Here is a 14,560-nt window from a genome sequence, read left to right as displayed (position 1 = left end):
AAACTGAATGACTAGATGAAATTAATTGTAACTAATAGTTTATTTATTATTGAAATAGCTCTTCTAAAATGTTTGAAAACAGATGACCTTTAAGCATTTGCTTAGATTCTTTAAAAAACAGTTTATTGAATGCTTTTATGTACAAGGCCACAATCTGAGCCCTCTGACCCTTATTTTGCTGCTGGGGCATCAGGGCATGAGTTGCATTGACCAGAAGTGGAAAACAGGTCTCTAGCATGAGACATGGAAATTCCGTCACAGAACCACCAATGCCTCAATATAACTTCATAATTTCTCTCATTAAAGTATATTCTCTACATAACGGATTATAATTGTTACCTATGTATGCACCTATGAATAGTATGTAACAATGATAGGAATTTGAAAGAAACATTTAGTAAGCACCATCATAAAGGCTGTCAGGGGTTAAAAAAATAGAGTAAAAGAAAGAAAACACAACAGTTTGCCTTAGGTTGACTGATTGCCACACAGTTATGGTACATTATTAATTTACAAAGCACTTTTTTTTCAAGATCTGCAAAGTTTAAAAGGAAGTCAAACTGCTTTCTAATCAATACAGTAAAATGCATTTATCCTGGCCCACATTTCTACTGGTTACAACAGGATAGACTAAGAAGAAAGCGGTTCATTTTCCTCGACATTTTACAAAACAGAGTGATCCTCTAGATTTCTGGGTAAGAACAGTAGCTAGCAATCCCACAGTGATTTCCATGATTCCTTGCCATTCGAATATATCCTTGGTCACCAAAGTTGAGGCCCCAGCTTTAGAAAGAGAAATAATAAAATATTACAAATGAATAAAATGTAATAATATTACAAATGTTTTTATCCTTAAATTGTTTTCTCTCTTAAGTGTATAAAAGTACATGTGAAAAAGTATAAAAAGAAATTAGGATGAAACAATAATTTCCCCAGGACTCTTAGGTAATTTTCAAAGGGTAGTTTGCAAAGTTTTCACATGATACTATGAATAGACTTTTAATATCTAAGGAAAATAATATGAATACATGTTAGGTAGTTTAGCTTAGGGACTGGGGCATCCATTACGCATGCCCAGAGGTCTGAGCTGGCGGCTCATGAAGAAGTGGTACACTGTGCATGCTCAGAGGTTCAGGTTTCCTGCTAGGAAGGGAGGTACACCTGGGTGGGCCCTGTACCTGGATTGGCCCACCTAGGCCAGGTAAATTCAGTTCAGCCAATGGGGTCGACCAGGGTTGTCCACCATGCCTCGCTGTGGAATAATTGAAAAAGGCAGGAGCCCTGAGCCGACCAGTCACTTTCTGAGCAGCTTCTAGGGAGGCTGCACGGGGTGAGGGGCCCTGCAGGTGCCTGTGTAATCCTGAAACTTCTAACTCTCACAAAACTCACTTGGATCACAAACCAGGCTTCGGCGTGAATTCTATCTCGCGTGGAGCCAAGAACTGAGGTCTATCTCTTCCCTGAGAGATCTAACATATACAGTCCATCCTACTCTTAATAATCATGCTTTGTCTATACACTTTCTCAAGGGAAAATAATATCTTTACAAGGTTCCTCTCCAAATAGCTTTACAAAATAGGAATATAAATGATGATTTTTCTATTAAACTTAAATTCGTGCAAGAACATTTTTTGAGCAATTATGATGAAAGTTATTACTCACTGCTATCAAGTTGATTCTGATTCATTGAGATCCTAAATAAGAATTCTGTGGCTAAAAATCTTTTCAGGAGTAGATAATCTAACATTTCACTCATGGAATGTTGGTGGATTTGAACTGGAGACATTTTGGTTAGCACTTAACCCAGCAATGCCCAACAAGTCATAGGGCAAGGATTTCTAAGATAATAAAAAAATGCAGCATTCAAAATGTTTTTAAATCGAGAAATGGAGTTGATATGATTGCCTCATAATTAAAGCTATCAATTCACTTTCAAGGAAGTGAATTCTCTGGCACCAGAAGTGTATCAGCAGAAGCTGGAAGTATCACTTGCCTGAATTGTTACAGAGAGAATTCATGGGTCAGATTTGGACTAGAGCAAATGAATGGCTTTCTTGTTTTGATTTCACCAGCTTTACAGAACTTCAAAAGAATGTTGCCGATTATCATGAAGTCACCCATTTTTATATTTTGCAAGTATAGATTTTTTTAAAGCAACAAAACTTTCATGAAAGAAAAAAATATTTCATAGAAGATAATCTCTAAAGAGAGTGCTTTAAGTTGAAAAAAATAAGTTTATGAATACCACAATTTTTTTTTTAACTTTCCCACAAACTGAAAAACCAAACTCACCATCATGGAGTCTATGCTGACTCATAGCAACCCTATAGGACAAGATAGAACTGCCCCTATGAGTTTTTGAGATGATAAATCTTTGGAGGGAGTAGACAACCTTATCTTTCTCCCACAGAGTGGCAGGTGGTTTGGAACCTGCTGACTTCATGGTTAACAGCCCAACACATAACCAATGGACAAAATCCTTGTAAGATAAATGATCTCTGAAGTTCCTTATGATTCTGAGACTAACCACTTTTAAGTAGATAAATAATTACGAGTCAGAATTTATTAAATGTTACAATAACTAGGAAAAAAGTATTAGGACGAGTTAAGGAATAGAAGTTGAATGGAGCAGGAGGCAGCAGTAGTAACCAACTTGCACAGAGGATAAACAGGACAATGAAGAGCATTGGTGATAGAAGGAGAACATAAATAAAAACATGAGAAAATGTCTAGTGTGTTTTAAAGGCAGCACGAAATTTAGTTGAAAAGATAATTGAATGTCTGCAGGGAAGCTGTGGGCAAAGGAGATGGAATGCCAAATTAGAATCCTATTGTGAAGAGCTTAGAATGGTGGGGTGGAGTGTCTGTCCTTCAATTCCACAGGCAATGGGGTGCCTCCACTGCAAATTTTTGCTCAAGGACACAAAGGAAGGTTGTGGGGTTGTTTTTTTGTGTTTTTCCCCCCTCGCACTGGAGAAACTAACAAGAGCGCATTCACTGCAGGAAGACAAGTGGCACCTTTTAAAGGGTCTGTGCTTTAAGAAGACGTCAATGTTCTAGTTATCAGCCACTCACTCTACACCACTTACCTGTCTGTCTTATTTTTCTCTCTCTGTAGTATTTAACACCGTTGTCTACTATCATCTCATTTTTCTTGACTAGAAGACACTCTTGTGACCCGATTTTCATTTCCCTCTCTGGCCACTCCTTGAACTCTTTTTTCATGGAATCTCTTTTTGGCTTTTATTTATCTATCTATCTATTTATTTATTTTTGAGCTTCCTTTTATTTAATTGTTGTTTCCCTGCCTAAAAGCTTTTCATAACTCCTCATAAGTTTACAATAAAATTCAAATTCTATTTTAACCTCTTATGAGTGGATATAGTGCTCTTTCAGTATTCAGTTTGATCAGCAAAAACAGTAATGATAAATTCTGGCCAAGTTATGATTAATATGCATAGCTGTCCTTTATTGAGCATATCCTCTGTGTCGAGGAGCTTAATGCATAACTATCACTTAGTTATCACTTTGGAGTTTGGTGTCTTTTTTTTCTTTTTCTTTTTCTTCTTTAACTAAAGAGGAAACAGAAGGGCAGAGTGGCAAAGTGACTTGCTTAGAGTCAAACATAGGGTAAATGGAAAAGCCATGATTTAAATCTAGGATTGTTCTAGTCCCGATACTAGACTAATGTTAACATGATTTCTTTCTCTACTTTGTCCCTGCGAGTAAAGTAGCGTGTGGAAATGAAATTCAAACCAGAATATCCAGAATTGTACATAATTCATATTTTACCATAGACATTTTATACTTCCCTTGGGAAAAACAGGTCATATAACCCATTTTATATGGATTGGCTTTGGAACTTTGTTTAGATAATGAAAATTGATTTGCAATTCTAGTTATAAGTAGTGTGAATCAAGCCAGTGAGATAAGAGAACCCCAGGTCCCATTCAACATCTGGCTATCTTACTTTTTCCAGTTGTTTATGAACTTTTCCCAGTTTACAGACTGGAAACTACTTTGTAAAGAAGTCCTCTTCCTGACAGAGTCCTGCTAACTATCCTGTAAGGAGTTCAACAAGCACAACCTCAAACTAAATAAAACATCAGAGGACCAATTCTGGCCTTCATGTATGTGCAAAGTCTGCTCCAAATGTTCATTCCAATCCTCGCCATTGGATTGGAATTGGCTCTTACATTCCAACAGTTTAACTTTGGACATGTTTCTTAACTCTCTTGATTTCAGGAACCTCTTAATAATCTGCATGACCAAAGCTAAATTCGCTGCCATTGAGTCAATTCTGATTCATGGTGACCCTAAAGGGCAGGGTAGCCCTACCCTTGTGAGTTTCCACTAATCTAACCATTGACAGAAGTAGAAAGCTTTAGCTTTCTCCCTCAGAGGGGCTGATGGGTTTGAACACCTGTTGACCATACAAATTGCAGCCCAATGGGTAACTCCTATGCCACCAGGGCTCCTCTTCATCTCTATTACAAGGGAAAAAATACCCTCCTATAAGGTTACTTTCAAAATTAAATGAGAAAATATAGTTAAAATACTTGCACAGTATTTAGGTCATAGTAAATATGCACTAGGTGGCTATGCCTATTATTAACTAGATATGATTGGACTCAAGTAGAGTCTATTCACTTAAAAATACATTCATACATTTATATACCTTTCTTTTAATAAACCAAATAAACATTAGTCACCACAACTCTAAGACCAGAAGAATTAAATGAGGCCTGGCTGTCACTCCCACCTGCTCTGAAAGAATTGTGTTAGAAGGTTGGGGACAGAATAGGAGACAATGTGGAAGAGAACTCAAAATCATAAAAGGGAACAAGACTTCTGATAAGACAGACTGATACGACCCCCTGAGTCAACCTTCAGGTCTGGAACTGAACTCACCCGATGTTAGAATAATCAATAGTCTCATTTAAGATTAAAACTCATGGCCATTGAGTCCATGCCAACTCATAGTGAGTCCATAAGACAGGGTAGAACTGCCCCTGTGAGTTTCTGAGACTAAGGCTTTATGGGAGTAGAGCCGCTGAGCAGCTAGTGGTTTCCAACTGCTGACCTTGAGGATTGCAGACCAACCTGTAACCACTACACCACCAAAGGAAGTGTTTTACCCAGGGACAAAGTTCTGAGGGTTAGGAAATAAGGAGGAATGGAAACAGGAAACAGAAGAAATTGGAAACTGAGGGGATTGCAACTCGTGAGTTGAATCAAAATGTGTATGAATTGCTGAATGTAACCCTGGCCATCTGCTCAGTATACCTTCACCTAATTCACAATGAAAAGTTAAAAAAGACCCAGCAATACAAAAAAACAAACAAAACCAACCTAAGATGACTGACTAATCATCCCTTGTAGTGTTGTTAGATCAGCATTGAACTTCAACTGCAGGGTCCACGGTTCAAACCCACCTGCAGCTCAGAGAGAGACGAGGCCATCAGCTCTTGTTAAGCTCTAAAGCCTCTGAAACCCTGTGTAGGGTCGCTGTGAGTTGGACCTGATTCCAGGGCAGTGGGTTTGGTTGTTATTTGGGACCCAGTTTTCAAAAAGAAGTTCTGTATCCTTTGCTGGTGGGAATGTTCAATGGTTACACTGGTATGGAAGACAATTTGGCAGGTCCTCACAAAGTTAAATGTTGAATTTCTGAGAATGAGCCAAGAATTATTCTAGAGGGTAAATAGTGAAAGCAGAATAGGAATTGAAGATAGAAAGGGAGCTACTGGGGAATTTAGAATGTCATTCCCTAAGAATGTGCCTAGGTTTATTATGGTACATATCACGAACATTATCATCATATGCACCAGAAATTATTGCTTGAGGACCTCTTCAAATTCTTGATTTTAATTACATATACATATAGATGAATGTATTTACCTATTTTTCACAAGCCAGTAGTCTTTTCCATTGAGGTTACCATAACCAATCACCAGTACACCATGGTTCACATTTTGAGTACAGGATGGGTCATAGTACACACCTGAGAATAAAATGTGAGTGAAGGAAGAGAGTGAATGGATGTAACAATGAAGGACATTTGAAAATACTACTTTTTTATGAGACTGGTTTGAATATGTGATAAAGTTAATTGAAATGTTATGCACATATACTCTCATGCTTGAACTACTTAGCATTCATAATCCTTTGCCATCAGCACCATGTTTGTCAATTTTCTTGCCAAGTTTGGTATCAATTCAATCATGGCCCTTGGTCACATTCTTTGATAAGCTGCTACCTTTTCCTAGTTATTTAAAAGATTATAACCAGTATTTTTATGTTCCTTTGTATATATTTCTAATTGTTTGTTTCAGACATTTTCATCCTTTAATAGAATAAATGCTCTTTGAGTTGTTAAACAAACAGACCCTAGCCTTCTATACTGTCCAATACAATGTTCTACACTTGGTAGGTGCCCAGAAAGTGTGTTAATATAGTTGTGAATAACTTTTTCAAGCCTCCGCCTCTTTAAAAACGTACCTCACTGTGGGATACAGAAAGATTTCTCCCAAGTTGTGTCCTCCAAATATACACCAAACCTAAGATGCTGCCCGTTACATATGGCAAACAACTATATACTTGGAGGTCAACTAAAGTAGGACAGAAGTTATTCTCCCTGAGGATTATCAGTCATCTAGAGCAATCAGACTGTATAGTCTGTCCCACCCTAAATAGGGCCCACTCCCTTCTGATAAGGATAGTAGTAGATTGTTTCCCTGAAGGAGAGCCCAGGGAGGTCAAGCCTACTCAAGGGTGACCAAGGTTAGGCTGCCATATTGAGTCTAGGGTCCGCCCATCTTGTCACATGTGTACCTCTAATCCCTCCCCTTCCTATTGCTTATAGACCCCTAGCTCATCCCCTTCCTGTCACACATATGCCTATTGTGCAGCCCCTTCCTGTGACCTGTAATCACCACCCCCAAAGATATATAAGCCTTGCTTAGAAATAAATGATTTCTCCTGCCCTTTCCACCTCCCACATCCCCACGTAGACCACCAAGAAGGGCTGAGGTGAGCATTCTACTATGAAATGTGTCTGACTCCTTTATTTTACCTTCTCTTCTCTCTTATTCTCTATGACTTTACTATAATCTTTTTATATCATAGCCATACAATTGCGCCTACTGAACCATGATAGCTGTGGTTTCCCCCACACCTCACAGTGCTACACTTACACTACACAGCTTTTATAATGGTGCAAGCACAGGCTGGGGACTCAAGTAGCATGGTTTCTCATCCCAGTTCCACTCCTTCCACATTGTATGCCTGCAGGCCACCATTAAACAAGACAGTGCACATTTAGAATTTAACAGAGCACATAGCAGTCAAGGTTAGAAAGCCTTGATTGTTACTTTACGAATCAGAATTGGGCATTAAAACAAAGCTAACATGTGAAATAGAGGGTTCTGTTGAACCTATCTGACCAGTTAGAGGTGGGGCAATGGGAAGAATAAGGTCTTTTTAATAGTACAAGGTCAGCATATAAAAAGAGGATAATACATTCTGAATTGTTACCACTTTTGTAGAGGAAGAAAGAAGAATGGCTTGCATCTATAGCAACAGACACGGGCCCTTTATTGGCCACAGCTTCTTTCAGGGCATCTTCATCACCAGAGGGGAGCTCAGTGTACTTTGAACATGTGGCAGCTCGTTTTTTGGGGTCATACTGGCACTTTCCATCCTGCAACAGATATAATAGATACAGAGGTATATTTCGACTTCTTTTATGAAGCACCCAGAGCGCGAGCATTATGCATTTCATCGATTTTTATGTATTCTGTTGTTTCTGTTGGGAGACATGCCAATCCCGTAGTTTCACTATGTGTCAACAGTGGCGTTGGTGGCATTGTCCGGTTTGTGGGGTCATTCTCACTTTCCCCTGTCATTGCCAACCTACTGTTACCCCTGAACTTTCTCTTAGCGTTCAAGTTTCTTCAGCCTTGTCAGTTGGTCCCCCATGCTGATACACGTTAGGCCTGATCTGATTTTCAGTATTTTCTGTATTTTTTTGTGTGTGTTTACATTGGGTTCTATCTCAGGTGTGTTATGTCATTGGGGGGGGGGTGTCATCCTCTTGAATTTTTGTTATATGTTTCTCAGTATATGAAACCCAGGATGGATGAACCTATAGGGGGACAGCAAGTAGAATAAGGTTGGTGGGGGCACAGGTGGGGGTTGAAAGGTAGCTGATGTCAAAGAGTTCAAGAAGGAAAAGAATGCCTTGAAACTGATTGTGGTAGCAATTGTACAATACTGTTGGATGTGATTAAATTATGGAATGCTGTGATATCTGAATTAACTCCCGATAAAATGGTTTTGGAAGAAAAAACACCCCCCCAAACCATAGTGACCGCAACATGAAAGACAGATTTGAACGTCACAGAGACAGAGGGCAATGTCTGTTGCTGATGATCTAAAGTTAAAATGATGGTTAATAAGGCCCACAAAATATGGAACACACTTAAAGGATATTTCAAACGGGAAAAGGAAGGTTACAGATGTATATTTGTCATACTAGAGAATCCCAACCGGGAATGTTTAAATTCTCAAGTTCACTTTCGTATACACCGCTATGTTTTTCAAATGTTTTAGGGGAGATAAACTGGAAAGAAATAAGCCAAAGTCATAATAGTTAAATAGTAAGAGTTTGGGATCTTTTAAGGCTTTTGAAGCTTTTATTTATGGATGTATTGTATTGCATAACAAAATGCGTAATGACCTCCTGAGGAGGAGGACAGCATTGTTTAGCTTCTGATGCGATCAGTGATTGGAACATAAGGTTGAACTTTCATGAGCCGTTGCAAGGTGAACAAACTTAAATTTCAACTTAAAATCTATGTTTTCAGCATGAGTTCTATTTACTTAAGAACAACAATAACAGTGTGCCCCATGAACTAAGAAGATGACTATATCAGAAAGAGAACTCAAGAATGTAAAATTCCCAATTGGGAGTGTCTGAGAAAGCAAAGCCTGGCTTGGGGAGAAATCCAGTGTGGTCAGGGGATAACTCGAGGTGTACTTGTTACATACCATGGCTTTATAGGGATAGGAAGTTTCGGAATCGATGCCTTTGTTATCAATGATGTATTGGAAAGCTTCTGTCATGAAGCCACCATTGCAGCCATGATTCTGGTATTTTTCACTGGAGCAATCCACCAGGTTCTGTGCACTCAGAGACAACAGCTTTCCTGTTCTCAGTTTCAGCTGCGCTTCCAGGGCTCCCACGGCACTGAAAGCCCAGCAAGCACCGCAAGAACCCTGCAACAGAGGCCAGGTCACAGGGGAAGTCGGTCAGAATGACTTCTGCAACACACACTGGGCAATTCCAGACCAAGTCAGCCCCGTCAGTAGTTCCCAGAAAGAGCTCCCCCACTACAATTTCCTCCTATCCTAGACAATGGAAACTAAAACTAAACACTTAGTTTTTTCTTTTGTTCTCTGAGCAAGGTCTAGCCTGGATATATATTTGCAAAAAGACTGAGTCAGAGTATAACTGCCATGTAGGTAATGGGCATGCTCCAAATCCCAGCTTCTTAAAGCGGGAGTTCTTCCCACATACAGAAGGGAGGTAAATGTCTAGAGAAAAGGGATTTTGAGAGGACCTAGGATGATTTCCTTGATTTAAAAAAAATCCTTCTTTGTGTCAAATGAAGGCTGAAATATGAGAACTTTGATTCTAGATTAGCACTTTTCAAATATCTCATTTCCCAAATTTTTTTTTTAACATTTTATTAGGGGCTCATACAACTGTTATCCCAATCCATACACACATCAATTGTGTAAAGCGCATTTGTACATCGTTTCTCAAAACATTTTATCTCCACTTAAATCCCCCGACATTAGGTCCTCATTTTTCCCCTCCCTCCCCGCTCCCATTTCCCAAATTTTTAATCAATAGATATTCTGCCAGGAAGGATAAACAAAGAAAAACACAAAGCTGCTTTGGTTAAAAGGGTACAGAAGGGCGGGGGCTCCTCACGATCTCTCTTTCTTCTCCCTCCCTCCCACTTTGCTCTCTACTCACGAAAGCAAGTGGAAATGGCGTTCAATTCAAGGAAAAACCCTCCAATAAGATGTAAGTCTTGAGGGAAAAAATAGCATATTAAATTACCTAAAAGTGTAATTTGCTAGGTCTTCCCAAACTTTTATTTTAGAGAAGCTAGAGTAAGAAGCCCCAGACTGGTTGAAAGAAAAATCTCTAGGTGGAAAAGAACAAAAGATTTGCTGTACTATTCACAGTGTAATAGTTTTTTGCTTTCTTTATTGGTACAAGTGGGACAGCTGTTCAGGATCTTCTGACTCTCCTCTCTTCCCCGACCTCTAAGGTGACACATGTGTTTATTTGTGGGAAGCTGACACTGAGGGAAATATGAGGAGGATGATATCCCCTAACTTGTAACAGAGGGAATCTGGAAAGCTAGGATTCCACGGTAGGAAAGTCACCACTTCGGTAAGTTAGAGATAAAGCCCAAGTACAATATGCTGCCTCAGATATCCTTCCCACAGATCCTCCCCTAACAGCTGTGCTGCCTGAAAGTGAGCACATGGGTGATTCTGTCTCCTTATAGACCAGTGCTTCTCAACCTGGGGGTCTCGACCCCTTTGGGGGTTTGAAAAGCCCTTTCACAGGGAACACCTAAGACCATATTTATGATGGTCTTAGGAACCGAGACACCTCCCCTCTATCTGCCTCCAGGTAGGTCCACCCACATGCAGATATTCCTACATACGGGGTCACCACAACATGAGGAATTGTATTAAAGCGTTGCAGCATTAAGAAGGTTGAGAACCACTGCTATAGAAGACATTCTTGCTATCTCCTCCCACAGCGGCACCCATCCCCCCTCATGCCTTCCCCTAATGCAGGTATTAGGTTTTCTCACCTGTGAGCTCAGGGACTTTACTATGGTTAATGCCCACCTTGTGATGTATTAACCACTGAATGGCTACCTATAAATATTCCAAGACAGTAAAGATTCGCTCTCTGCTCGGATCTGGCTGCTGAAATCATGGCCATCTTGGGGGTGAGCGTGCTACCATAAAATGTGTCTGACTCCTTTATTTTATTTCACTCTCCTATCTCTCCTATTCTCTATGACTTTATGATAATCTTTACAGATTAGAGCCCCACAGTTGCGCCTACGCACCCTGCGGTTGTTAGAGGCTGCTTTACTCTCGCATTTATTCTCAGTTATTCCTAACCTGTCTAGGATATTATTTTCATGTGATTTTGGTTTTCTTTCAAACAAACTAAAGAAAAAAATGAAAATAGAACAAACTACAAACAACAAGTTTGTCAAGCTTATATTTCACACTCTAATATACAAGCCAAACTATGAATTGAGGGAGTTTTGGTGACTCAGTAGTTCAGAGTTCAGTAGCTAGCTAGAAGGTTAGTGGTTGACTCCACCAGTCACTCTGTTGGGATACAGATGTGGCATTTTGCTTCCATAAATATTTACAGCCTTGGAAACCGTCAACTCAAAAACAACAACAACAAAAACCCTCATTGCTATCAAGTCAATTCTGACTCATAGTGACCCTAAAAGAGCAGAACTGCCCCTTAGGGTTTTTGAGACTTTAAATCTTTATGAAAGTAGAAAGCCTCATCTTTCTGCTTTGGAGCAGCTGGTGGTTTCGAACTGCTGACCCTGCAGTTAGCAGCCCAATATGTAACCAACAATGGGGTAATTCCACCCTTTTCTGTAGGGTCCCTATGAGTCAGAATTGACTTGATGGCAGTAGATTTGGTCTTGGTTTAACCATGAATTAACCTGACTACTGTAACTTATGAGGAACCTTAGTGGCATTGTTAGGCAAGCTCTGGACTGCTAGCTGGCCCTGTAAAGATACACCACTGAAACCCTATATAAGGTGGCACTGAATTGGAATTCACTTATTTGTTCTCTGTGTGTGTGTATATGCACATGGCAACTCAAGGCATTTACTTCTCTGTCTAACTTATGAGTTTCAGGGTGGAGGACAGGAAAGAACTCATATGTCAGATACACACAAGTGCACATGCAACTGGCTCGGTGAAGGGTCCAGTGTAGTCAGTGGATAGCTTGGCTACTAAGCATTTGTCCTGAAGACATATTTGCTTACTCCACAGTTTTTATCTAGTACGTATCAAACCACTAGTGTTGTGTGCAGATCGAGAATAGAAATTAAGTATAATATTTGTATATAGGAGTTTATAATTTAATTGGGAAAACTAGAATAACAAATTAATTAGAAAGTACAGTAGTGGACAATGAAATTTACTGCCATCTTAAGCACCTGCACCAAGCATTTAAGGAAGAGGAAGAGTCCAACCTGGGGTAAGGAAGTCTGGGACGATCATACTTACCTGGTATTTTATATCAGTAACACATCCCTTCTCTCTCCAGTCCATAGAGTCAGGCAGTTTCTGATTAAGGTTTGCCTTGTAAGTGCTATTGCTCGGCCATTGGCTGGGAACTCTTAGAGAACTCATCAAAGACGTCACTTCTTCCCTGGTCTACAAAGCAAATACATATCTTCTTTCATTAATACTCATTTCAATATTCTAATAACTACTTGGGAATCTATTTTGAAACTGAGAAACACCAGCAGTAGTTTTGACCTGTCCGGGGCCATTTGGCTCAATCTTCACTATATTTTGTCAGAGCTTGCAGTACTTTTCCATTCCCTCCTACGTGACATAGTTTTGTGATTAGGTTATCTCCCCTCTGAATAGCCTGTCCTGGGGACGGACTGAGTTTAGCCTTCAAGTCTGCCTAGAAACAGATAAGGGGGTTTCCACACATGGCGTGACAAAGGACCCATATCCTGCTTCCCCTTGATTGGGTAGGAGATTGTCTTCACCCTATTTACATATCTAGTGCCTGCACCTGATTTGCATAAAATGACATCACTTCTCGGACCTGGTTGAAGACTGTAAACTGTTACTGAGGGCGCGCTCCCCCGGACTCCTTGATTGGTCTATTACCAAAGTGGCCTAATTTACATGTGCGATGGGTATTTCCCTTCCCCTGGCCTATATAGGCTGCAACCCTTCACTCAATAAAGAGAGACTTGATCAGAATACTGTTTTGTCTCTATTTCTCGTGTCTCTTGTTCTCCTCAATTCCCACTCCCTCCTTCAGGGTCCGCTTGCGGGTCGGGACATTGACCAACAAAGGTACTTTTTATTGCGAACGAATGAATGACCTAGCTCTTTTTAGTCTTGCACTTTGTATTAGTATCCCCGCAGGGCACCCACATAGAGGTGGGAGGGGGGAGGAGGTAAAAATCAGAAGTTACAAAGAAGCGTAATTTTTATTTCAAACAAACAGAAATTGTATGAAAAGGACTATCCAAAAAGCAGACTGAACTGGTTTTCTTTGTGAGAAAGACTTGTAAAAGAGAATCCTTAATTTAAGTGGGACGTTGGTCTAGCTAAGGTGTTCTCTCAGGAGAATATGGCAACACTAGTAAAATTTTGAAGAATAGAACAGTATACATTAGCTATGAGCTAAGAGGAGATATTTGTGATATTAAATATCCACACTTGCCCATTAAGAACATAAGTAAACCATATTAAATTTAGACTTAAGTAAACGAATGTAAAAATACAAAAACCCAGGAACGGCAATTTGGAAATGCGTATTTCCTCTAATCATACAGCCAAACCACAAATTCAGGATCCCTGAAGGCTCAGTGATGACTTGCTGTCAAACAAAATGTGAGGAGATAGTCTTTAGGGCAGTACTCTCTAGAACTTATAACAAATAAAAACCAGAGTATTTGGCGAATTTAAGATATTCCTGTAAAGAAGGTGTTAAGGAGAGTGGTCAAAATTGGACTAAAAAAGAAAATGATTTAAAAAAAAGAAAGAAAGAAAATCTTAATAAATAAATTAATTAAAATAATAAAAAATGAATCTGTGCAAACGCTCTTATCCATAGTTGCTAATGTTTTCTAACTGTGCAGATACACAGAGTGCTGTTTTCCTTTGTGCCATTGTTGATACCATTCAAATAGTTTTGGGAAAGGAATAAACCAGGTTCAATTAGACACGAAGGTAGGGTTGCTTGTAATTTACCTACCATGTCTCCCAGGTGGTTCATGCCTAGATCATATGAATGCATGCCCATTGAATGCTCTAGATTGTGAAGCATCACAAACTTTAGATTCTTTTCCCAGATGAGACGTCGTACTGCTTCCTCATTCTAAAGTATGAGGGAAAAGAACATAGTTATAAGTTCAGGTAAGTGTTCAGTAATGAAAATAATATTATAAAGAATTCTGCTAAATGTGATCTGTCTGTAAGCATGCCAACAAAGGAATTTCTATCCAGTATAGCTAAAGTCACATTTTAATCCTAATACTCACTATTAACTGCTTTAGGATGATATTCTCAGATGTTCTTCTAGTCTCTATTGGTCCAGTATGAGTTTGGTCCAAAATTTGAGTTTTGTTTGTGTGGTAGTTATATAATTGTTTTTTCAATTTGCAAGGCTTAAGAGTGAAGGGGTGGAGTCTAATCTGTCAATCACGTCCTAGCCAATGAGGTTTCTGT

The 14,560-nt window shown here is 39.5% G+C and overlaps 1 protein-coding gene across 1 annotated transcript in view; it reads right to left on the bottom strand.

Annotated features, from left to right (window-relative positions):
- Nucleotides 1-376: 376 nt before the first annotated feature.
- The window catches only part of CTSS (cathepsin S), a 17,614-nt gene continuing 3,430 nt past the window's right edge, over nt 377-14,560 (bottom strand). The window contains exons 2-7 of the mRNA XM_004716596.3: nt 14,088-14,210; nt 12,368-12,517; nt 9,049-9,276; nt 7,534-7,699; nt 5,899-6,001; nt 377-783 (exon numbers count right to left, since the gene is read on the bottom strand). Coding sequence (XP_004716653.2) covers nt 684-783; nt 5,899-6,001; nt 7,534-7,699; nt 9,049-9,276; nt 12,368-12,517; nt 14,088-14,210 — 870 coding nt within the window. The 3' untranslated portion in view covers nt 377-683. The remainder of the gene's footprint in view (nt 784-5,898; nt 6,002-7,533; nt 7,700-9,048; nt 9,277-12,367; nt 12,518-14,087; nt 14,211-14,560) is intronic.

Source organism: Echinops telfairi, unplaced genomic scaffold (assembly GCF_000313985.2).
Source record: "Echinops telfairi isolate 266 unplaced genomic scaffold, ASM31398v2 ScPeMD7_5805;HRSCAF=6673, whole genome shotgun sequence".
Lineage (NCBI taxonomy): Eukaryota > Metazoa > Chordata > Mammalia > Afrosoricida > Tenrecidae > Echinops > Echinops telfairi.
This window is presented reverse-complemented; position numbering and strand designations above follow the sequence as displayed.